This window comes from Pseudoliparis swirei, chromosome 6, assembly GCF_029220125.1.
Source record: "Pseudoliparis swirei isolate HS2019 ecotype Mariana Trench chromosome 6, NWPU_hadal_v1, whole genome shotgun sequence".
In the NCBI taxonomy this organism is placed as follows: domain Eukaryota; kingdom Metazoa; phylum Chordata; class Actinopteri; order Perciformes; family Liparidae; genus Pseudoliparis; species Pseudoliparis swirei.
In genome coordinates, this window is record NC_079393.1 from 24403397 (window position 1) to 24428278 (window position 24882).

Consider the following 24882-nt stretch of genomic DNA (forward strand, 5'->3'; position numbering starts at 1 on the left):
AAATAATGATTAATATTTGAAGAATTAATTTTGTTCTTCAAACTTCAAGCTCAAAGGAAGGCCAGTTGTATAGCTTATATCACCAGCATAACTGTTTTCAGCTGTGCTAACATAATTGCACAAGGGTTTTCTAATCAGATATTAGTCTTCTAAGGCGACTAGCAAACACAATGTACCATTAGAACACTGGAGTGATCGTTGATGGAAATGGGCCTCTTTACACCTATGGAGATATTTCATTAGAAACCAGATGTTTCCACCTAGAATAGTCATTTACCACATTAACAATGTATCGTGTGTATTTTTGATTAATGTTATCTTTATTGAAAAAACAGTGCTTTTCTTTGAAAAATAAAGACATTTCTAAGTGACCTCAAACTTTTGAACGGTAGTGTATATACATATATATATATATATATATATATATATATATATATTCTTTTGGACTCTGAGCCATACATCTCACTTACTGAATACGCCACACCTTCCAGTTTCATTCCTATAATCTGATGGTTTTTGCTGAGGGGTTGGTTCAGATATCATTCATAGCCTGATTTATACAACATTTTATTCAAAAAAAAACATGATGAAAATTGTTTCAACTTTTTTCAGAAGTGCTTTTTTTACTTATTCAGATCTTTTGGACGAACCTGGCTTTATTGATTTCTGCTCTGCAAAGTTATGCAAATGTGTACGTATAATAATGCATCATTTGCATATTACATAACATTTTTAGAACACTTGTTATGCAAATAATAATTGTCTTAGTGTAAAAGTAATCAACTGGATGTTTTATGGTTTTTTTAAAGTTCAGCCAAGTCCCCTGTCGAGTCTCCGCTTCATATCAAACAACAGTTGAAATGAATAACTAAAAGACCACAGAAGCAAACTGTCTCAAAACAGTCACAATACATTTAAAGAGAGGGAAACCATCGTGTTCAATGCACTGCCATTTGCTGTTTGGTGACTGAAATATGAATACACATGGAAATGAAGAAAATGAAAAGTATAAACACTTCCTGGATCCATCCAAAGACAAGTCTAAAACATATCATTTAAGTTACATATTTTTGCCCATGGAGAGAGTTCGATTCCCACGTTGAACGAGTATTATTTACATCTTGACCGTAATGTCCCGGCCACAGAGCCAGTGTGACCAAACAGACATATTTTAGAGTCTAACACACTGCCAACATGCAGCAATATTTACACACCGCAGAGACAAGAGACTCTCAGGAGCGCTGCCTGAAAAAGAAATTAAAATCCAATCCTCATATTACTCAAAAAACAAAAAAACATCAGCTTTGTTTAAATATAGAGAGTATTTAAGTTTACAATGTTTATTTTAATGCCGACCAGACAAAAGACCAACATTTCGCATTGCAAACACACTGCATGGGTTGTTAGATGCAAGCACTTCACTTAATTTGGATGTCTTTAAATAAAATAAAACCCCTTTATGGCGAGAGTGTGAAAACTACCACCGCACAGAGACGGAGCGGCGCCTCGCTCCCTTTAAATCCCTCCAGTGAGATCAGTTGTTTATAATAAATAAGCCTTTCCCAAGGTAGTTCCACATAAAGAGATATTACCAGCAGAGAGGCGCATATCTGACCTTTGACCTCACTGTACACACGCTGGTGGAATGACGGCAAGAATACAGTCAATAACTTGGGGGTGAATAACATATTGATGACATGATCCATTTGTATGCTTATGGAACAGAATCGACTGGTAAACAGGAAACATATTTTCTGGTTATCCAGAAATGAAATTGTAAACTGTATACTATAGTAACGACTAAAAGGAACCCCGGAGTAGTAACTTTAAGAAGCGAGAGAGCCGGAGAGGCTACGTAGCTAACTAGCGGATAGCTGGCTAGTTAGCCCGTGTGCTCATTCCACCACGCTTTCTTCTTCGACACTGGTTACAGGCAATGAGCCAGACAGCCGGCTGGTGTCCATGCGTCAGGAGAGGCGACATAGCTAAGAAGTGTGCTCTGACCACAATAAATAACGACGGCGGCCATTTTCTTTTGACCAACAGAGAACTGTTCCAATGAAAATGACTCTGAATGGATCCTACAGAACAAGTTCTGTCACAAACCTCAATGCAGTTGCCCTCCACGGTTGCCCAACAATTATTATAAGCAACGAGCAATGTTCCTCCCGTACAACATGGACACCATCATTTATTTTGGACTCAAACCCACTCATGTTGCAGCTGAAAAATAGTCCCAATCAAGATTGTATTATATACTATTTACTATTTGAGGAACATTTTCTGAAAAAACAACAAGAAACATATTCACTTAAAGTAAATGTTTGTGACCCATTGTATCAGATTGTCAGCCGGAGCAGATTCTGGGCCTGTTGTGATTGGGATTGGTGGGACGATGAGTTTAAAGGTCTTTGAGACAGCGAAACATTGAACACTGGTTTTTTTTCCACAACTTATCATACTGAATCTATGACACTATGACTCTATGCTCATTTATTGGTTGGCACAATTAGCTGCTTATCTTTAGTCCGTGACTTGTGTCTTTTATGTGAACTTTTCAAGTTGTACGTTTTCTTTCTTTTTGATACTTTCTCCCTCAGTCTGTTATTTGTGCTTTTATGCTGCCGTCTTGTTCAGCACAGCCTCGAATACAAGAGGTTTTATATTTCATTGGGACTGTCATTGAACATGAAACGAAACAAAATGAAACTAAACAGAACTATTTTAAGGTAAAGTAAGCAGTAGAAATACAACGTGATCGACCAGGAATGCAGGCCTGCATGTGATTGGCCAAACCCAGCACCTGACCAAATATTGCGTATAACTTTTGTCTGGAGGCCTCTACGTCGGCACCGCCACATCCCAGTCAACGGATTGAAGGGGAGCTGCGGCTATCACGCAGTTTCAGGATTTGTTTCTCAATACAAACGTAAAAATTATTGCCAGCCTTATCTTTTAAATCTCACTCCCGGGGCGAATAGAGACTGTTTTTGTCAAGACTCTTTTGGCTTATAAGTGTAGACCGTGGTATCTATTTCTTTACTACTATTCACTTTCTAACAGGACGACACTGGTTCCCACACAGGGTAGTTTCCGGGGGGCAAGCGGGGTCCCCGGCTTTGCATTAACAGAGGAACAGACAAGCAGACGTAACCCCGGGTGTTTACGGGCCTCAGATGGCCAGCTGGAGCTTGGTGAGGTTCCTCTGGTGCATGTTGTGGTGTCGCACCAACTCATCGCTCCGGGCAAACTTCTTCTGACAGTTGGGCCACCGGCAGTTAAACGGCTTCTCGCCTGCTCGCGAGAGAGAGAGAGAGAGGAGGAGGAGGAGGAGGAGAAGGGGGATGGAGGGTGGGCGGGCGGGCGGATTCACAGGTTGGAGGAGGAAGCGGAGACGATGGCAACGACGAGAGGTGGAGATGAGAGAAGAAAGAGGGGGGAATGTGGGGGGAGGGCGGGAGAGAGATATTAGAATATTATGCTGATCGTGACCCAAATAGGAAGATTAAATGGACTTACTGCAGTCAAGTAAGAATTAATACATGTTGTGCTGTACAAACTGCTATACCTAAACATCAAATGGATGAAGAAGAAATGGAAAAAATAAAAGTTTACGCACTTGTTTTACCTGTATGAGTCCGGGTGTGTGTCTTAAGGTGGTCAGACCGAGAGAACTTTCTCTGACACGTCTCGCATTGGAAGGGTTTAACTCCTAAACACATGTACAGTATGCATGCACACACATACACACAAGCCCAAGTTCACACACACACACGCACAGAAAACACATGTTCAACATCATACACACACACACACACAGAGGGAGAAAAATACAGTAGAGTAGAGGTTTGCAAGGAAGCCATTCCAAAGTTTGACCAGCCTTTAGCGACTTTATCTGATGGGGAGGGGGGGAGGGGGGAGGGAGTCAGTGTGGTTACCACTGTACACAAAATGCAAACTGTGCGTTATAACAGACTGCATCGTCCACACAAAATGTCTGTCATGCAAACAGCGGCGGGAAAAAAACCAAGTGGTGAGAGAGAGAGAGAGAGCAAATGCGAGGACCTGGAAGTGGGTGGGTGGGGGAGGGGGGGGGGAAGCCAGAGAGGACAGTCTGAGTAAAAGGGATCAGACCTGTGTGTCTCCTCTGGTGTCGCTTGAGCTGGTCAGAGCGAGAGAACCTGCGGCCGCAGTCTGTGAACTCACACTGGTAGGGTTTCTCCCCTGGACGAAGACAATCGAGAAGACGCAGAGCGTTAAATGCAGCCACATTGAACACGATCGCATCATCGACTTCCCGGACACCGATAGGAACATTCACCAGCAGGAACATCTGGTTTCTAATGTCGGCTCGTTCTAAACTGCGTCGAGGATCTTTTTAATTGTTGTTGTCGATTTTGGCGACCCCCTGTGGACAAAGGTGGCGGTGCGTCCGAGTTCCAAGAGCCTCTTTAGAAAACCGTCCCATTTCACTGCAGCAGGTCCTGGTCCTGGTCCTGGTTCTGGTTCTGGTTCTCCTGTGTCTCCTTCCCTACAGAGGGGCCCAGCTGTTCGGTCTGGGGTCTCCGGCAGCCTGGTATCGGCTCCCAGTATAGGGACCAGCGAACCACAGCTCAGCTCCTGTCCGCGATGGGCTGGTCACTGCTCGAGGCCCCGCCCCCCAATTGATTTGATTGACTGGCCCATTAAAAGAAAGTGAAAAGGGCCACACCTCATTGTAATCTTTTAAGTGAATGTCAAAACGTTTTTGCTAGTTTTTCTTTGTATTTTATGCCAACGGAATATCTTTGCGGTCTCTTGATGTTAGATGACGTTTCATGTAGCTTATATAAATAAAACAAAACAAGCCAAGAAGTATTTTTTCGGGCGATAGCCAATAAGGTTAAAACAGAAAAACCTTGGCCGAACAATGGCAGCCGTCATTAGATACATAATAAACATATAACATCACATGTTCCGGTGTCTCGTTGGCTTCACCTGTGTGTTTGCGACTGTGCATCTGCAGGTGGGACAGCTTGAAATATCGCTTGTTGCATCCTGGGTAGGCGCACATGAACGGACGCTTCTCGCTGCCCTCTGACCGCACGATGGCCGGAGCGATGCTGGGCACCCGACGCACATCCTGCACGCACAGACACGCACAGACACACACACACACACACACACACACACACAAACACAAACACTTCTGATTTGAAGCCAAACCACTGAAGGGCAGATGAAAAAAAAGCCTCACCAGTAATTGAACCAGTGAAATGTAATTTATAAAACAGGCAATAAAATCTGCCCCGTGTGTAAATAAGTGCATGTGATGCGTCTGGCTCACGGGGATCATTTGAATAAAGTGCTTGTATATTCATTAGATGGGAATTAGCAGTAAAATTCCCCCCCCTCCCCTCCTTCCGAGATTGACTGCAGCCCAGAGGGAGCTGTTAGTCACGGCCTTTTAAACAAGCCCCGCCTTCCAGAGTGCCGCGCTCGCCGCTGAGGAGAACAACAGGAATTACGCCACTTCTGTCCATCCTAGAGAGGGATCCTCCCCTGAAGGTTTCTTCCCTTTTTTCCCTGTGAAAGGGTTTTTTCTGATCCGATGTGAGGTCAAAGGTCAGGGATGTCTATGTGTACAGATTGTAAAGCCCTCTGAGGATAATTTGTAATTTGTGATATTGGGCTGTATACAATTAACTGAATTGAATTGAAAGAGTCCAGGGCCGTGTGATTGGCTGAGAGGAGTCAGTGTGATGACATCAACGGATGTTATGACATTTTGAGAAAAAAAATCACAGGTAATATTAGAAGTTTAATATATTTATCATTGGGAAAATTGCTATAATGAAGACAAATTAAATAAAGATGTTTTTTAAACTACCGATATTCTAAAAACAACAATGTGGAACATGAAACATGTCACAATAATAATGATAAAAATAATAATAATAATATAAGTTCATTTAGAACTTTCTCACAAATTGTAGATTCATTATTGTATTTTACACAATTTATTCATGGTTTTATATTTCACAGTTCCTCATTTATATTTGTTTATTAATGCGCACTCTAAAGTAACGGACACTAATCCAGTCTAAGAAGGAGGAGAAGGAGGAAAAGAAGAAGAAGAAGAAGAAGGAGGAGAAGAAGGAGGAGGAGAAGAAGAAGAGGAAGAAGAAGGAGAAGAAGAAGAAGAAGAAGGAGAAGAAGAAGAAGAATTTTTTTTTAAAGTCCTGCTGCGGACTAAGAGCAGGTCTGGAGAATCTCTGCCTCCTGTCCTTTAGAGTTGCTGACAGATAACAATTAAAATATAATGATTTATTAACATGCTGATCCCCGTATGGAAACTGAATCCTTACCCAGTGTGTGTGTGTGTGTGTGTGTGTGTGTGTGTCTCCACTGCTAATGGATTTGTGGAAACAAATTCCTCATGGCTTTTGGAGCTGTCTTTAAAAAAATATCTGCGTATGTATCTGTGTGTGTGTTTGTGTGTGCGTGTGTGTGTGTGTGTGTGTGTCTATGCATGTGGAGGCACTTCTGTGTGTGTGTTTGGAAATCTCTTCTGCTATATTTCAGGGGGCGGGGGGGGCATCAGACAATCTCCTGCAGTGCAATGATTCAGAAACATGTTGAAAAACCACATGTTCTTATTTGTATTAGTTTGTAATGTCCACTGGCAGCAGTGTGAGTCTTACCTGAAGGCCCGTGAAGACTCCATGTGTGTGTGTATGTGTGTGTGTGTGTGTGCATTGTAATGTCCACTGGCAGTGAGTCAAACCTGAAGGCCCCTGAAGACTCCGTGTGTGTGTATGTGTGTGTGTCTGTGTGTGTGTGTGCATTGTAAAGTCCACTGGCAGCAGTGTGAGTCCTACCTGAAGGCCCCTGAAGACTCCGTGTGTGTGTATGCGGTACTGCGTGCTGCAGCTGTACAGCATGGGGGTGCTGGGGTCGCTGTCGTAGCCCGCGGCGTGGCTGCCGAGGCAGGAAGAGGGAGAGGAGGGATGAAAATAAAATAGAAACGGTCACAATCAAATACACATTTAGTTTAAAAGACGAAGAAAATAAAAAAATCATTCAGTCCAAACTGTTCCGCTATGTATGGATTTGGAAATTCGGTGCATGTGATTTGACCCATGTCAGCGTTTTTCCTCGTCTCGAAGGTTTTAAATGTTTTTTTCGGTTGGTGTAGTTTGTTGTTCAGCTCTGTTTTAGCTTCATTCGCTCCTGCAATCGCATTCCTACCTGGAAAAATCATGACAGCGGTTTTCATTTGTGAAGATCGTCCTGCTGAACAAATGAGAACTCATTTTCTGCGATAATCCAAAAGCTTTCTTTTTCCTTTCTTTCATTCATGCATGAAATGTTATCATCTGACAAGGAAAACTTGATTAGGGTCAACCCGCTAATCTGCTATAATTCCTTGAGTCGAAAGCTTTTTATCGTTATCAAGGAATCTATTGAAGAAATGTTGGCAGTCCAAAACCAAACCACGACATTAAGAGCGGTGAAAAACTCATCTTCAAAAGGCTGAAACCAGGAAATATTTGGCCTTCAGGTGTGTGATATTGCTTAAAGTATTCATGTAAACGAAAACATATTCAACACACAAAATAATTGATGTATTTTCCACACATAAAAAGTTCCCTGTTGACCAATTGGACTAATCATTTCCCCATTTTCTACCAGAGGAACACTCACAGCAATGTTAGACAAAAACAGCGTTTAATATTTCCCTCTGACCTAAAGAGCAGAACAGAACCGGCTTTGTGTTCGTCAACAGCTGCCCCGCTATCTTCTTATGATAACAAGAGAAACAGAAAAGCTCTTGTCTGGCGTTGTATTTAATGTTGGTCCGAGCGAGGAGGAGGAAGAGGAGGAGGAGGACAGGCGTTTTGGGAACGCTGCGCACGCGGCCGAGCGGTCACAAGGTGCTCTTTGTTTTTGACTCGCTACTTCCAGGACATCGGCAACACGGCCCGCCGTGTGAATCACGCGGGACGCTCCTTAGGTCACGCCCACTTTTAAAGTAGCAGGTAATGCACAAGTTAGGACACATTAGTCAGGGGTCGTCGACCTTCCACCGAAACCCCTCTAACTCCAAGTCCATCACTATGATGAAGGGGCGACTGCGGGTCAGTGGTCAGCAGGACCGTCTTTTGATCAGGGGGTTGGCGGTTCAATCCCCGCCCCTAGTCGATGTGTACTTGAGCAAGACACTTAACCTTGAATTGCTCCCGGTCGCTGTTCTATGGTGTATGAATGAAACATGATTCTAAGTCCCTTCGGATAAAAGCAATGTAATGAAAGACGGGCTCCACACCTGACCTTATGTTAGAAAACCAAAGGCCACAAAACTGCTGAGTCATGTTTGGGCTCAAAATAACTACGCTTCGGTTACATTTTAGGCAAACGGTCACCACAACCATGAAACCACAACGCTGTGTCCACCGCCGGCGCCCTCCCGCCTGAACACTCACAATTCACTTGCGATTTATTTGTGTCGTCCACAAAGAAGAATCCTACACACGGAACAATAATGGTTCCTAAATGGTTCTTTAAAAGGCTTTGTGGTTCTACGAAGAACCATCACCTACTGAAGAACCATTTTTTTCATTTGCGGCCCCATTATAGGTTCTTTAAAGAACTCTTTCAGGGAATGGTTCTTTAAAGAACCCTGCTTTCAAGGTTCTTTGTGGAACCAGACATGGTGCCTTAAAGAACCATTTTTTGAAGGTTCTTTGAGACACCTTTATAGGTTCTTTAAAGAACTGTTTAATGAAATGGTTCTTTAAAGAACCTTGGTTTGAAAGGTTCAAATGTTCTTTGTGGAACCAAAGATATTCTTCTCTGGCTTCACTCTGAAGAACCATTTTCAGTTCCACATGGCACCTTCATTCTTCTGTGTGCAGTTGACTTTCCATTGGCATTGTTTTCATCCTTAAAAAAAGTGGACAATTCCATTTGACGCGAAACCAATGGGTCGCGTTTCGTGACTACACGACGCTCCACGACACTCGGCTGAACTACATTAAATACAAGTTGTGCCAGGGAAACTACGAATACATCTGAAGAATGACAATACAATATTACAGCGATCTACACCCACAATGTATAGAGCAGTGTAAGTTTCTGTATTAGTCCTTGTGGAAAACAAACAATGAGACGCTTTGCTGTCCGCAGTCAACACCTCTCCGTCAGCTGACGTGTGCGTCTCGACATATCTCTGCCCTTCCTCTCGAAAAGCTCAACTCCCTCACACACTTCCTCTTTCCCATCTCCGGCTCCTCGTCCCCCATACCTCTTTATCTCCCCGTCTCCCACTGACTCCTTGCTACTCCCTCACAACCTCCTCCAGGCGAGTACAACGAGAGAGAGAGAGAGAGAGAGGACCAAGGCCATGCACAAATGCCCCGATATCAACCTTCTCTTCATCCTTTTCAGTGCTTGTGAACCAGAAAACACAAAGGTCTTAATTTGTCTCGACTGTAACTCATTTCAATATGTTCAGGAGGACCAACCACAGCTTCGATATCCCAACGCATGAGCGCTTTTCTGCTCGCCACCACCCGTTACACGTCCCCCGCACACACGCACTCATCCGCTCACTCTGACGGATGCCTGTTGGCTCGGGGTGGAGAGGGATCTGTGAGCCGGCACAGATGCTGACCAGCGAGCATCTCCGCGGGGTCACTCTGACATAAAAGTACAGGGCACCGAATGTTTCTTTTTCATCTGTGTGCGGACAGGGGATGTCGACGCCGCGCCGGGACGCCATCCAACTGCTTTCTGATGTGTTTGTGCTGTTAATTAAGCCGAGGTTTGGTAGAGTGTTAAGCAAAAGATCAACATGTTACAATCGTCCATGGTGAGCTGAAAATACACTTTGAAAAGGTTTAAAGTTCGAAGACGAAAAACTCGGACGACTCTCAGGACGGACTTTGCGTGGGTGCCACCTGTCAATCAAAAGGTAGCCACGCCCTTAATGGTCTATTTGACTCTAAAATGGAGCATCGTTTACTAAATGAACATCATGCTGTATTGAAGAAGACTTGAAACTAGAGATTGAGACCATTAACTCATGTTTACAATGTTTACTGAGGGAATGAATCAAGAGAGAATTAAAGTAATTTTCTCATAGACTTCTATACAATCGGACTTCTTTTTGCAACCGGATGAGTCGCCCCCTGCTGGCCAGTAGACAGAAGGCAAGTTCCAGGCTTCCCTTTTCAGACCCGGAGGTTGCCGCCTTGTGGACACATCCGACTCATTGGTCCAGAGTAAGATGACTCTACAATTACAAATCAGATGAACTAATATCCATCTTGATCTGTCGTCCAGCTCCACGAGTCTGAAGCACTTCGCTCCTAAGAACACACATTGGTTCGGGACAGATTTTTCTAGTAGTAAAAGATTTACAGATTTTAACAGATAGACTTTCAGCTTAAAAGTCGTTTTTTTCGAGATGTTATGAAAAGCTTTATTGTTCCATCTGTGGCTTTTTGTTGACCTTATAAAAGAAGCACTCTCGAGAAAAATGCCAACTGGCGCACACACACGCACACTCACACACACACACACACACACACACACACACACACACACTCACACTCGTTGCAGGTGGGAATGAGGTTAAAAAATGTGCCTCAGACAGACATTAAGAAAGCCACTTTTCATTAAACACAGCAGACTCCACAGTCATTAGTCAGAGCTGCCATATGATAACATACATTACACACACACACACACACACACACACACACACACACACACACACACACACACACACACACACACACACACACACACAGTGGATTTATAACTCTCACCCCCCTAGCACACCACCTGCCGGCTCGCAGCAGTGTGGGCGGGGCTAGATGTGGTGCCTGGTACCCGGCTCGCTACGCGCTGCTTCTGCTGAAGTTTTGTTGGATCAAAAAGCCGAGCGCAAGATTTAAAGTATATGATCTGTGACATTTTCAAATAAATACACGTCTGCTTCCTTTAGACCCAGTAGACACATCGCTCTGTCCTCAAAGGCCTAATGCTTACAGTCGGCCTCTCCGCTTCCGGCTCACGACGAAGCTTGTGGCAGAATAACACTCAATTAAAAAATTATAATAAAAGATATATATATATTAATTACCAAGAGGAATGATATTCACCATGGATGAACAACAAAAAAGAATAACTTTGGAAACATTATTAACAGAAAAATCTGAGGTGAAACACATAGCCAACTGACACACACATACACACACATGCACACACACATCATTGCCAACTGACACACACACTCACACATCATAGCCAACTGACACACACACACACATACACACACACATATATACACACACACACACAGTTTTGTGACGTACCACTACTGACGATAACTGTAATATATATAAAAAACAATACTAGAATGTCACGTAAATACCCCAGCATCTATTAATTCACGATTTTGTAGTCAGGTTAAAGCCTTTCTTTCAACCTTCCTATAGACCTTTGAACTTTTTATAAACCCGCTATAAATAAGGTAGAAGAAACATTCCAAAAATAACCTTTTCATAATATCGCTGTCACAAATTATTTTGGCCACAATACTTGTTGTTAGGGTTCATCTGACTGGAACCATGAATATCTACAGAAGCTCTTTAAGCAAGCCATTGTTGGAGGCAGATACCTCAAGTACACACAGTGTGTGTGTGTGTGTGTGTGTGTGTGTGTGTGTGTATGTTCCTCATGTTGTTCCAGCGGGCCGAGCTGATGGCCTCCAGAGTAAATACAGTCCTGTTGGTACCAGGACGCAAGATTAGACAACTGACTCAACTCATATGAGTCTTCCCAGCCCCAGTCTGTGTGTGTGTGTGTGTGTGTGTGTGTGTGTGTGCTGAGCCGATATCAATTATGTTTATGACAAAGAAGACTTTTGAGACAGTCTGCACTCCACATCTCTCTCTCCCTCTCTCTCTCTCACGCACACACAAACACTCACACACACATACGCACACACGCACACACACACACGCACACACACACTCACACTCCCATCCCTGTTCTGCCATCGCAGGCAGACAGCATAAACGGTATGTGAAGAATGTTTCATTTAGAAATATAACAACAAGCAAACCGTTCCCTTTATTACAGGAGGAAGGGAGGAAGGGGAGAGGCAGGGAGGAAGGAGAGGCAGGGAGGAAGTGGTGAGGCAGGGAGGAAGGAGAGGCAGGGAGGAAGGGAGGGGAAGGAAGGAAGGAGACGCAGGGGGAGGAGAAGCAGGGAGGAAGGGGAGACAGGGAGGAAAGAGAGGCAGGGGGAGGGGAGGCAGGGAGGAAGGAAGGAGAGGCAGAGAGGAAGGAGACACAGGGAGGAAGGAGAGGCAGGGAGGAAGGAGAGGCAGTGAGGAAGGGAGGAAGGGGTGAGGCTAGGAAGGAAAGGCAGGGAAGAGGCTGGGAGGGAGGAGAAGCAGGTAGGAAGGGGTGAGGCAGGGAGGAAGGGAGGAGGCTGGGAAGGAGGAGAGGCAGGGAGAAAGGAGAGAGGCAGTGAGGAAGGAGAGGCAGGGAGGAAGGAGAGAGGCAGTGAGGAAGGAGAGGCAGGGAGGAAGGAGAGGCAGTGAGGAAGGGAGGAAGGGGTGAGGCAGGGAGAAAGGGGTGAAGCAGGGAGGAAGGAGAGGCAGGGAGGAAGGGAGGAAGGGGTGAGGCAGGGAGAAAGGGGTGAAGCAGGGAGGAAGGAGAGGCAGGGAGGAAGGGGTGAGGCAGGGAGGAAGGAGAGGCAGTGAGGAAGGGAGGAAGGGGTGAGGCAGGGAGGAAGGAGAGGCAGGGAGGAAGGATGCTCGGATACATTAAACATCTGATTTTGTTTCTGTTTCTTGTGTCTCCTAAAGCTTGAGGATCAGAGTCATCGTAAAAGTTTTCAGCAACACCAAAAGTTAACGCAGACTTATTTCAATCTAACGTTTCAATTGGCAACATTCATCACAAACCCGTCGTCAGAGAATAAATGAATAACTTTCCCACGAACACCTTAAATAAGAATGCAGTCTGAAGGTATGTTTTTAGGAGACAGGGTTGTCTGAATATGAGTCAAAGTCAAAATGTCCACTGTAAAAGGAACTTAAATGTACATATATAGATATATAGATATACATATATACAAATATATATATAATAATATTAATCGCCTCTTTGCACTTCATCTTGTCATCAAGGACCAATAGAGCATCAGTGGTAACAATGATGGATAATAAACAGTCAACTTTAGGCTTCTTATGTTCTACATGATTTGTCTTGTTTTTCAATAAAAAATCTGCATCTAAAACACGATTAATTAATTTATTATCCACTAGAAAAAACAATTCAAGCCCTTAAGGTGACACATTTAAATATGGTTTGATCCATTCAAATAAATCAATTACAAAAATGAAGATATATATATTTAATGGATGCAACCCAAAATGTAGGAATACTTTCATTTATTAGATGTAATTAGGTTGTATGCTGTGCATATCAACGCAAAATAAATGTGTTTCATTGGGGATTACCCTGCGCTCTTATAGTCGTCTTTCCTCCTTTTTCTTGAGTGTGACCGCGCCGGCTGCAGCAAGATTAACGCCGACTCATACCAACCTCAGGCAAAACGAAATTATTTGGTAAGTAACATATATTTTTTTCATTGCAATTACCACAATATATGGAATAGCCGTGATAATTTAGCCAGGCAAGCTCCGAATTGGCAAGCTAGCTCGCAAGCTAGCTAGTAAGCTAGGTAGCTGACGTGGTTAGCATTATAGACTGGTCATTGTTGGGTCATTGTCACGGCTCGGACACAGCGCCGCAGAGCTTCCTTATGAACCGTCTGCACACAAAAACAAAATGGAGAGCCGTTAAACGAGGAGACAGCTGACTACGCCATAATGTAGTCCGGCAGAGCAGCCGCAAGAGGCTTCTGGCGGCTGGCACCTGGCGCATGAGCTCACAGAAACACGGTTGACTTACGTGTAGTTTTTGGGAAAAAAAGATTTTGAAAGCTGCATCAATCTGAATTCATGAAAGTCACACATTACGATGGTGACACACTAAAGTTTAGGTATCCAGGCAAAATAGATATCAAAATATCGATATGAAAAAGAAAAAAACAACACTAATAAACTCAAAGCTTTAGAAGAACAGACCAATGGAGAATGAGAAGAGTCAATGTTGTGACTATTTCCTCCAATCAGTAAATCAACCCACTTCCTGATTCCCGTCGTTTCGCTTCCTCCCGAGACACCGTGACTTTTGTCGTAAGTACACGCCTACGTCAAAAAGAAAAAGAAACGGAGCGCAAAAAAAAACGTCGTCTAAAAATAGTGTTTGAGGGAATGCGCGATTCTCACGCCGGAGCTCGCGTGGCCACCGAGTGACGGCGAAGAAGGAAGCGGCCGTGGCAGACAGACCTGTGCTCAAGGTGAACATCCTGTCCGAGGCCGGGGAACAATCAACAATGGTTTTCTGAGACGTTTCCAGCTTTTAACTGATTGTGTATGATGAAAATAGATTTTATTTCGTATTTATTTGATGTGGTGCCGAGCGCGTGAAAGGTGTGTGTGTGTGTGTGTGTGTGTGTTACCTGTTGTATGGGTTTCTCATTAGCAGAGCCTGGCTGCCTGTGCAGCTGTCCGAAGGCGTGTGGCACCCGTAGACCGGTGGAGGAACAGGGTACTGCTGCTCCGCTGTGGATGCACACATCATCTCAAATATTACACCACACACGCGTTTCTATGCGGCCACGAAGATGAAGGCCCCGAAGATGAAGACGAGCTCATCCACGATGCCCTCTGCACCTTTGTATCTCTTGTTTTGCTCCAATCTTTCCGTCCCTGAACCCTCGGCGTCACGTTTTCTCTCCCAGAGTTCCCACAGCGACAGCGAACGGGTCCCTCGACATTTCTCCGCATTCCAAGACCCCCGCCCCCCCCACCCCCACCCACCCGCCACGCAACAGTTATCGTCGCTGCTCAAATTGGGGTAGCAATTTCCAGCAAACATTTACATTTTGACCAATAACAATAACAGCAGAGGAGGGGAGAGTCGGGCGGATGAAAGAGGGGATGAGAGGGAGAGGAGACGAGGGAGTTCTTCTCCCCGAGTCAGGATGTGGCTGATTTATACCTTTTCAAAAGGTCACGGCGGAGATGTCAGGATAAGGGACAAGGCACTCCCTAGGTGAGGGCCACGGAGCTGCCGTCCACACGCAGCTGTGCAATCGCACACTGGCTTTAAATAGAGGTGTGTTACTTTGAAGAGAACAATGTTGTTGTTTTGTTTTTATAAGGAAAGTGACTGCTGAAATAAAGAAAGTTTAAAAAAAAGGGGTTTTATTTTTAGATTTGCGCAGGAAAAGCTAGCAGCTCACGCGACTTATAACCCCAGAGAAAACGCAGCAGCTAAGGTAAATATGTGGTTAAAAGAATTATCTGAATGCAACTTTCTGACATGAATTACGCTGTTGAAAATGTGTACAATACGGTGAAAATTTACCGTGACTACAAAAACCGTAACCACAGAGTTTAGGCTGAAGAACAAGTGTAGGTTAGCTAGTGAGCTTATCACTAGCTAATAGCTAATCATTATTATGTTTTCTTTCCCAATAGCGATGATCTGTACTATAGAACATATATATGTATATATACTGTTCATATATATGTATATATATATATTCACATATTTATTTCTATATATATATATACTTATATACATATATAATATATATGTATATATTTATATATATACATATAATATGTATATCTATATATCTATGTATATATACATAGATATGTATATACACATATTTACTCATATATATACATATATAATATCTATGTATATATTTATATATTTACATATATATATATTTATTTCTATACATATACATATATATGTATATACATATATATTTACTCATATATATACATATATAATATCTATGTATATATTTATATATATATATATTTATATATATACATATATACATATATATGTATATATACATAAATACTTATAGCTATATACATATACATATATATGTATATATATATTTATATATATGTATACATATGTATATATATGTATATATTTATATACGTATATATGTATATGTGTACATTTAATAACTGCTAATGTTATTTACCAGGTACAGCCTGACACTTTTTACAACTCTGCTGCCGATCGTCGTGCAAAGGGAGCAACAGGTTGTGCGCTCTGACACACGAACACACTTACCCATGGTGCTTTGCTGGGTTAGCGCGTCTTCGTGCTTGAAGGAGTGGTTGGAGAACTGCGAGTTGTGGTGTGTGGGAGTGTGGCCGTAATTACCGGCCCCGTCGAATGCGACCGCGCTGTAGCCTGAGACACAGAGAACAACACAGAGTCACAGGAAGGTATGTGTTCAGGGATCACACACCACTTTATGGTCATTTTCATTTCCACATCATTTAAAAAAGGCGTTTTACATTATCCCCGATTACGACCCTTAAAACTACTTCAAGACGGATTAAATGGCCTTCTGTGTTATCACTTGCTTTAAATCTTTTTTGTATTCTTCTCTGCTCTGAGGACAAATGTTTCATCAATATTCCAGGAGTCACAATAAAGTTTGGTTGCTTCTTCACAGGAAACTCAAGAGAAAACTCAAAACAGCGCACAAATAATTCCTTTATGCTCTTCTATGTCAGTATCAGATTTTGGAGTTGATGCTTCAGATTTTCAGAATTCACAAACACTTTGGAGTCATTTAAAAAGATTGATTAACTCAAAATAAGCAAATAAAACAAGGATCCTAACAAGCTGACAATCACACATTGATTTAACGCTGATCGCCAACGGTGGAAATCTAATAATGCAACAAAGACATTAAACATATGTCGTCTTTGTTGCTGGCATATCCGCCTCTACTAAAAAAATATGATTGCTTTCACTTGTTTTTTTTAAACAACATCAAAAACACACATTCACGCACACACACACACACACACACTTGTTCTGAGGAGACTAGATCGGTGTCTGATATCCCGGACCCAGACCTGACTCAAGACTTAGTCTGACCTACAGGGCACAATGCACACATCAATCAACCACATGCACGGACACACACACACACACACACACACACACACACATTCTTGCTATCTCTCACTCTCACATACATGCCTCATTAATTAAAATGCAGCACTTTCACTCACTTTTCTCAGTGGATCATCGGGTGAGGGGAGGGAGAAGAAGGTGTGGGGGGGGGGGTGAAAACCTCATTAAACATTTCCATTTATCTTCCACTCACCCCTGTCTGACTCCTGTGTGTGCGTGTGTGTGTGTGTGCGTGTGTGCGTGCGTGTGTGTGTGTGGGGGGGGGGGGGGGGTGATACCATTGTTGCCTTCAAGTCCACCACTGAGGTGACAGGCGATGAGGTCAATTTATATTCAACTGGAAATACCCCGAGACACTTTTCTTTTTTTCCCACAAACTGCGCTAAAATATCAGAGAATATAAGATTTAAAAATGGTTTGTCAATTCCACAACTTTATAGCTTCCTTCGTATACATCTTACTTTCATCCTGACACCTTGTTTCATGTCTTTACTGACTCTTTACGGACTCTTTACTGACTCTTCATGTCCCTGTGAACACGACAAATGACTTCTGACTTGCTCCCGTTGGGCCAACAAGCCCACAGTGAAATATCATATGAAAATGAAATGGGGGGGGGGTCCCAGTGACAGTCTCTGTGACCCTGCTCCGCTATCAGGGACCCGCGTCCTGCTGTGGGTCTGTTTGTCTCTGCTCGTCCAGCCACAGCGGGGAGCAGATAGAACAGGTTAGAGGTCGGCGCGGCTCTTTGATTATAATGTTATTGCTAAATTATCTGCTTGATAAGCATGTTATTATTAATTAATCTGTTGGGCGGAGGGGGGGGGGGGGGCAAGCACCGCCAGACTCATTCTCTACCGGGGACTGGAGAGAAGAACCGAGATCTTCAGCATGTTGGGATCACATGAGTCCCGTTTATTGGCCTTTGACCCTCATCCAGAGCACTTTTTAAACAGAAGTCACATCGGATGACTTTGGTGTATAATGTGACGCTGCAGACGTTAATAATACATGAAATAACTTGATTAAACACGATTATCTCAGTGTCATTGAACAGAAAAAGAAGGGGGAAAAATGCGGAAAAAACGATTAGATGTGATCTAACTCTACAAGCGAGTGTCTTAAACGATTCCATCTGTTCAGTAACAGATACAACCGTTCTAACTCTTTTTTTTAAACAACATTTAGCGGGTCATTTTTCAAAACAATGGATCGAGAGTTGTGTTTTTTTTTTTGCTGAAGCGTACATATGCATGTGGAATATACAGGACTGTCTCAGAAAATTAGAATATTGTGATGAAGTTCTTTATTTTCTGTAATGCAATTAAAAAACCAAAAATGTCATGCATTCTGGATTCATTACAAATCAACTGAAATATTGCAAGCCTTTTATTCTGATTTATTGCTGATTATGGCTTACAGCTTAAGAAAACTCAAATATCCTATCTCTAAATATTAGAATATCATGAAAAAGTATACTAGTAGGGTATTAAACAAATCACTTGAATTGTCTAATTAACTCGAAACACCTGCAAGGGTTTCCTGAGCCTTGACAAACACTCAGCTGTTATAAATCTTTTTTTTACTTGGTCTGAGGAAATATTAAAATTTTATGAGATAGGATTTTAGAGTTTTCTTAAGCTGTAAGCCATAATCAGCAATATTAAAAGAATAAAAGGCTTGCAATATTTCAGTTGATTTGTAATGAATCCAGAATGCATGACATTTTTGTTTTTTTAATTGCATTACAGAAAATAAAGAACTTTATCACAATATTCTAATTTTCTGAGACAGTCCTGTATAACGTGAGAAATACCTGACTCCAGTAGCCACGCTGACACATTAGGATTACCTCGGCAATGTTTTAATAACTGTATCTTTTTTAAATATTTCAAAAAAAAATTCAGACGTTGTTGTTTCCGTCACATTAATTTCGCATCAGCAGTTTCGACACAGGCAGCGCTCCAGTCAAACAAAAGGGATTTAATCTTCGGTCCTCCCCTCCGTCATTAAAGAAGAGTTCCACATATAGCGCTGGGAATTTTTAGAACATGTATAGATAGAAACATTCACACATGTGTCAAGTAGTAATACAAATTTTAAAAAAGTTAAAATAGCAGGATGAAAACAGAGAGCATCGTTACGGTGACTCGGGTTGAGGGTCAAAACAAGTTCATGAGTCCTGCTGTTGTTTCTCTCTCTGGTCTTCACTGGTCCACTTTCAAATTTAATAGTCATCTCCCATGACTTAACGGTCACTGAAGGCAACACCTCTCAGCCATACTCATATCATGTTTTTAATATGTTTAATAATGACAAAACGGTATGTCATTAGATTGACATCACGTCACGGTTGATGACCGACGAGAGGTATATGAGTTGAGATGAGGTCTACATTTAATTTAATCTGCCTGTCAGTGTCGTCCTTCAGAAAAGGATGAGTGGAGGAAAGAAAGCAGTAAAAAAAAAGAGAACTGCAGAAGACGATGCATTTCAAGATTTGGGGCCTCATTCGCCGATGTAAAAATAAATGTATTGTCAAAACTGCAGTTTCTGAGTATTCAGGCGTGTTTTTCTCCAAAATAATTGGATTATTGCATTTTCCTTAATTCTACATTCTTATATAATATATTAGGATTTAAATTACAATATTTCTTTTAAATGTTGTGATACTTATTCCCAATTTTTTTTTTTAACGGTATAGTCTTTTTATCATTCTAAAGAAATATATATCTATAATAGTTTCCGTTATTTTAAAATGTTCCTTTCAATGTTATTAAACGGTTTGTTTTCACCTCCTTCAGGAGTCCTTTAGGAGTCTAACTGGTCATCAGCTGACTTCCCTTTTTGTGGCTTGGCCGGGCCGTTTACTTATTACCTCATTAGCTCATTATGGGATGGTTTTAAGACCACAGGCGTGAACAACTGCAGTTTATAGGAACACGTCGGGAATCTGACGAAGACTTCCTTAAGAACTTTTCTGAAGAACAAATAGAGAAAAGGAAACCCCCGAAAGATATCGGTGAATGAGTCCCACAGTGAAGCTGACTTACTGAAACCCAGACAGATAACCAACATGGCAGCATGCCTCGTGACGGCAATGGTCCCGAGTTTGATTCCACCACGGGACCCCTTCAGGGACCCCTTCAGGGACCCCCACATGTGCCTGGTCACAGAGAGGTCAAAAGGCCTCAAGCGCCCCCCGTGGCCCTACCTGTCTGGTTGCGTGCCGCCTGCTGCGTGTCCATGCAGTTGGTCAGGTACGGCGGGTTGCTGAACATCCTGCCGGGGGGCTGGTGGTGGTGCGGCGCGGCCACCGACGGCGGCTGAGTCGAGGGCGGCGGGGCCCCGAAGGCCCCGTACCTGCACGCCCCCGTGCCGGTGAACTGCCCGGAGAAGTGGACGGTGAAGGCGCTGAGGCCGCAGTGGGAGTCGGCCTCGTGGTGGTGGGGGTCGACGGCGGACCCCCAGCTGGGCTCCTGCTTGATGAAGGAGTGCGGCCCCAGGGAGGCGTGGGGGGCGGCCAGGGAGGCGTGCGGGGCGGCCAGCGATGAGTACGGGGAGGCGCCGGTGTGGAAGTCCAGCACGGGGGCCCACTGGGGGGCCGTGCTGACGGGCAGCGCCGGGCAGCCGGGGCTGGGGCACGACGGGAGCGGCGGCAGCAGAGAGTTCAGGTCACGTACGTCTGAACCCATCGCGGGCCAGGGGACGAAGCTGGGACAAAGGTCGGCTATGTTTAAATCGGACGGGTCTCCGGCTCGCCAAAAACCCAAATCAGCCTCTGGATCCCCGAGAGCCTCCAAAGTCTTTCTCTCACTGACACAGCGGCTTCTTCTCTGTTTCTCACTGGCTCTGTTTCTCGCCCATCGGCCGCTCGGCTGCGGCTTCACCTTCCGATCTGGAAGAAAAAAGCCCTTAAGTCCGAGAGAAGTTCATGGCCGACACGAGGAGCCCACCTGGCAGCAGAACGAGGAGTGACCACGAAGTGGAGCGCGGCGATCAGCGGAGGTCTTTAGCAATGAGAAGAAAGAAGAAAAAAGGTTCTCGGAGAGATGGGAGTCCATTCACGGAGGAGAGAGAGAGAGAGAGAGAGGTTCTGCTCACAGCTGTCCTCAGTGAATGGAGAGAGAGGAGTGTGGAGGAGTGAAGGAGTGAAGGAAGGAGTAGCCCTCTTTTCCCTCCACGCTCTCAGCCCCTGTATGTGCATGTGTGTGTGTGTGTGTGTGTGTGTGTGTGTGTGTGTGTGTGTGTGTGTGTGTGTGTGAGAGAGAGAGAGAGAGAGGAGGGTATAGGAGGTGGAGTCAGGAGGTGATGAGAGGGACATGGAGCCCTCTGACTTCATTCATTTACTGTATGCAGAACACACACAAACACACACATTTGCAGGAAAATAAATCACGATTCTGACATCAGTGCCTTAAATAAAAATCCATCTCCTGATTCTTCTCCTATATATAATATATAATATATAATATATATATATGTGTATATACATATATATCAAAAACAAAAATCCATCTCCTCATTCTTCTCCTATACATATATATATACATATATGTATATATATATATATATACATATATGTATATATATACATATATGTATATATATATACATATATATATATACATATATGTCAAAAACTAAAAATACTATATATATATATCCTCATTTGTCTCTCAGCTGGTTGAGGAGAGAAAATAAATCCCATGACCTATACTCTGTTGTTTCATAAGGTTATAGATCTACTTTATCACTGAGAGGAGGATGTGCTGGATATTATTCAGGTTAATTCTTTCAGGGTCATAAACACCTGCATGGCGTTTATAATTTTTAATGATAAACGATCACATATGCAAATTTAAGACAATCGGGAAAAAAACCATTTAATTAATAATGTCGTTATAGTCACAGACTATATTATTGTGATTATTTAAGACCTAAAAAAAAAATTCACCTGGATGCAAAAAGAGATGAGAAATGAGATCCGCCGCCGCGCAGGAATAATGAGCAAACAAATCAAATGAAATAGGTCCTCTTACCTGAACACACCGTCCCCGCCCCCCACAATCTCGTTGTCTGATTGGACGGTTTTTTCTAATTATTATGTATTTATTGCTGACTGTAAGGGAAAATAAAGGATTGTGGGTCAGATAAACGGCCCGCGAGAGGACGCGTCTGGCGGACTCGGGCTTCAAGGCCTTCGGCTCCTTTCGTTTTTTGTTTTTTTAACATATTTTAAATATTTTTATACTAAAACTGAGCCAACAGGGAGGATGATTACCTCTACACAATACCAGAGACAATGGCCCGTTGTTCGCTAACCCAAATGATAAAGACCTCCGACATTATCATTTCTTGCATACGCGGTGAAACGAATCTCAAAATTGTAAAAAAAAGAAAGAAGAAATAGTACATTTATTTATTTTAACACGCTCTGTTATTATAAACTAAGTTATCATTATTATTATCAGCCGAATATAATTTGTTGTGTTATAATTTTATTACAACTCAGCTCGAGGCGTCGATCCCGTGCTGTTCGTTATTAATATCTCCTCTGTTACAATCTTCTTACGCGCGTGTGCGCGCGCGCGTGTTGAAAAGAGGACAACGGATCATTTAAGATCATATTTTACCAGCAGCATTAAAATACATAAACATACGTTCAGACTTTTCCAGTTCTCCTTTTAAAACATAACAGCCACCCGAAATAACAACATTCATTAATTATTTAATAAATTAAACATTAAAGAGCGCCAGCTTTTGCTTTTGGTAAACTTAAAAGGCTTTGTTTAAAAAAAAAAAAAAAAATCTTATTATTTGTAATAATTATTCGTCCGAATTAAGTATACGACGTCAATAACGACCGAAAATCAGCTTTATTAATGTAAAATAAATATCTGGTCAATTCTAAATGACTGATCATTATTTAATTGAGCATTGCGTCAATTATGGCGTTATCTATAATAATATTAATAACTGATTGATCTTTTCTTGTTCCCGTCTCTCTTCCCCCAAACCAACACGTTACAGTCGGCTGACCCGAGACCTGTTCACGACCTGCAGCCATCACTTACGAGACCACCTGAAAACAGAGGGGGGCGGGGCGCTATGATCAAGCATCTTCACGCTGCAACAGAAAAATAAGCTGCAGCTAACATAACACACACACACACACGCACACACACACAAACACGCACACACACACACGCTCATACACACACACACACTCTGTAAATAGATGTATCTTAAAACGAAAGGGGGAAAAAAGCCTTTCCATTTCTTTCCAAAAGTTCAATTGCATTTTGAAAAGAGAATGCCATCAGATATTTATTTTATTTGAATGACAGGGCTCACCTCACATCATATTTCTATGAATTCAAAACGCGTTGTCCGTGATGAACAGCGTCCTAGTAAACAAGAGCTCTTCCAGCCCGATAAGAGAGCTCTGCTCCCGGAGGAGGTCACAGTGACACCGGCAGCCTGAGCGCCTCACTTGAGACGAGTCAGCTCTCCGGATGAGGTCACGTGACTGTGGTCCGGGGACTCGAGACGGCCTGGACGTCCAAATGTGGGCAGAAAAGAGCTGAGCTGCGATTGGTTGAGACACCCGTCAATCAAGGCCATCGCCCCCACCCCCATCTCTTCAAGTCTCTTTTCATTTTTTTATCACCTTATAATAAACAACCGTTTTTAAATTAACTAAAGACAAAACAAATGTGTAATTAATTTTTGGGACTAAAATCTTACAAACTTTAAAATTGCTCCAAAGTGAGATTTTATGACCCGTTGACTTTTATGCAGTCTGAAAAGTTTTATTTCTGTCCAACTGCATTTTTAAAAAAAGTGTGAGTGCTAAAGCGAAAGCTTAAATTTGCCTTAAAATCGGCTGGAAAAAAGGAAGAAAATATTGCAATTGAGTGTTCACCTTCAGGCTGACAGGGGAAAAAGTTATTGTGCCAATGAATAAAGAAGGTGCAATGGAAACCGACCGGGAGGATAAATCACAACGAAGAATGCAGCGTTTGAGCTCAGGAGGAAGAACGGCGTCAGATCTGAGCGACGGGGGAGGCCGTCATGAGTCACGTATACTCTTATTGTTTCTTATTGTTGTTATTGTTTGTGAGTACACGGCGCTCTGATCACGAGGCTCATTCTGTCCTCTTCGTCTGGCTCACGATAGCCGGCTGAAGATGTAATCCACACAGAAATCAGACTTTTTTTTCATGTGCAAACTTTATGCCAGTTCTAAATGGAAACTCAACTGAGTTTTCTTAAAGTCTTCCCCTTGTGGCCGTTAGATGAACTGCAGCTGTTCAACACTGTTTTTAACATTAAATGCAAATCATTTAAAAATATTTCATTTCCGGATTACTTGTCAAATAAATATCTTTATATATATATATATAAATATATATAAAAAGACAATATATATATATGTGTAATCATTATGGATTATAGGCAAAGTTAACATTAAGTAAAATAAGAATAAATAAAAAAATGTATAAGAGACAGAAATCAAATAAATAAACAAATGGGTAGGTGATATTGGGGATAGCTTTGATAGATTTAAAACATGTTGTAAATGGAAGAAAAACATTTTTATGAGGAGACACTGGGCCAAACTGCCAGCTTATAACAACGTAATAGTATCTAGCAGTATATAACTGGGAGAGTGAGACCAAACAAAGACGGTTAAACAAAGAATCACATTATTGTTTTCTGACCTCTCAGTTCCTGTGTTGATATCTTCCTCTCATACATACTTTCTGTGTGTATG

At 42.5% G+C, this 24882-nt stretch overlaps 1 protein-coding gene across 2 annotated transcripts; it reads right to left on the reverse strand.

The window, feature by feature from the left end:
* Nucleotides 1–550: 550 nt before the first annotated feature.
* Nucleotides 551–21119, reverse strand: LOC130195158 (Wilms tumor protein homolog). Of its 2 annotated transcripts, none has more exons than XM_056416498.1 (8): nt 20317–21119; nt 16242–16364; nt 14590–14692; nt 6861–6960; nt 4978–5122; nt 4135–4224; nt 3629–3712; nt 551–3294 (listed from the first exon to the last, which is right to left on the reverse strand). In XM_056416498.1, exons 1-8 carry the CDS (start codon nt 20795–20797, stop codon nt 3173–3175), a joined length of 1248 nt encoding a protein of 415 aa, XP_056272473.1. In that variant the 5' UTR covers nt 20798–21119; the 3' UTR covers nt 551–3172. The 2 variants fall into 2 exon arrangements, with proteins under 2 accessions (XP_056272473.1, XP_056272472.1); XM_056416497.1 differs by having other exon boundaries at nt 3620–3712.
* Nucleotides 21120–24882: the final 3763 nt, after the last annotated feature.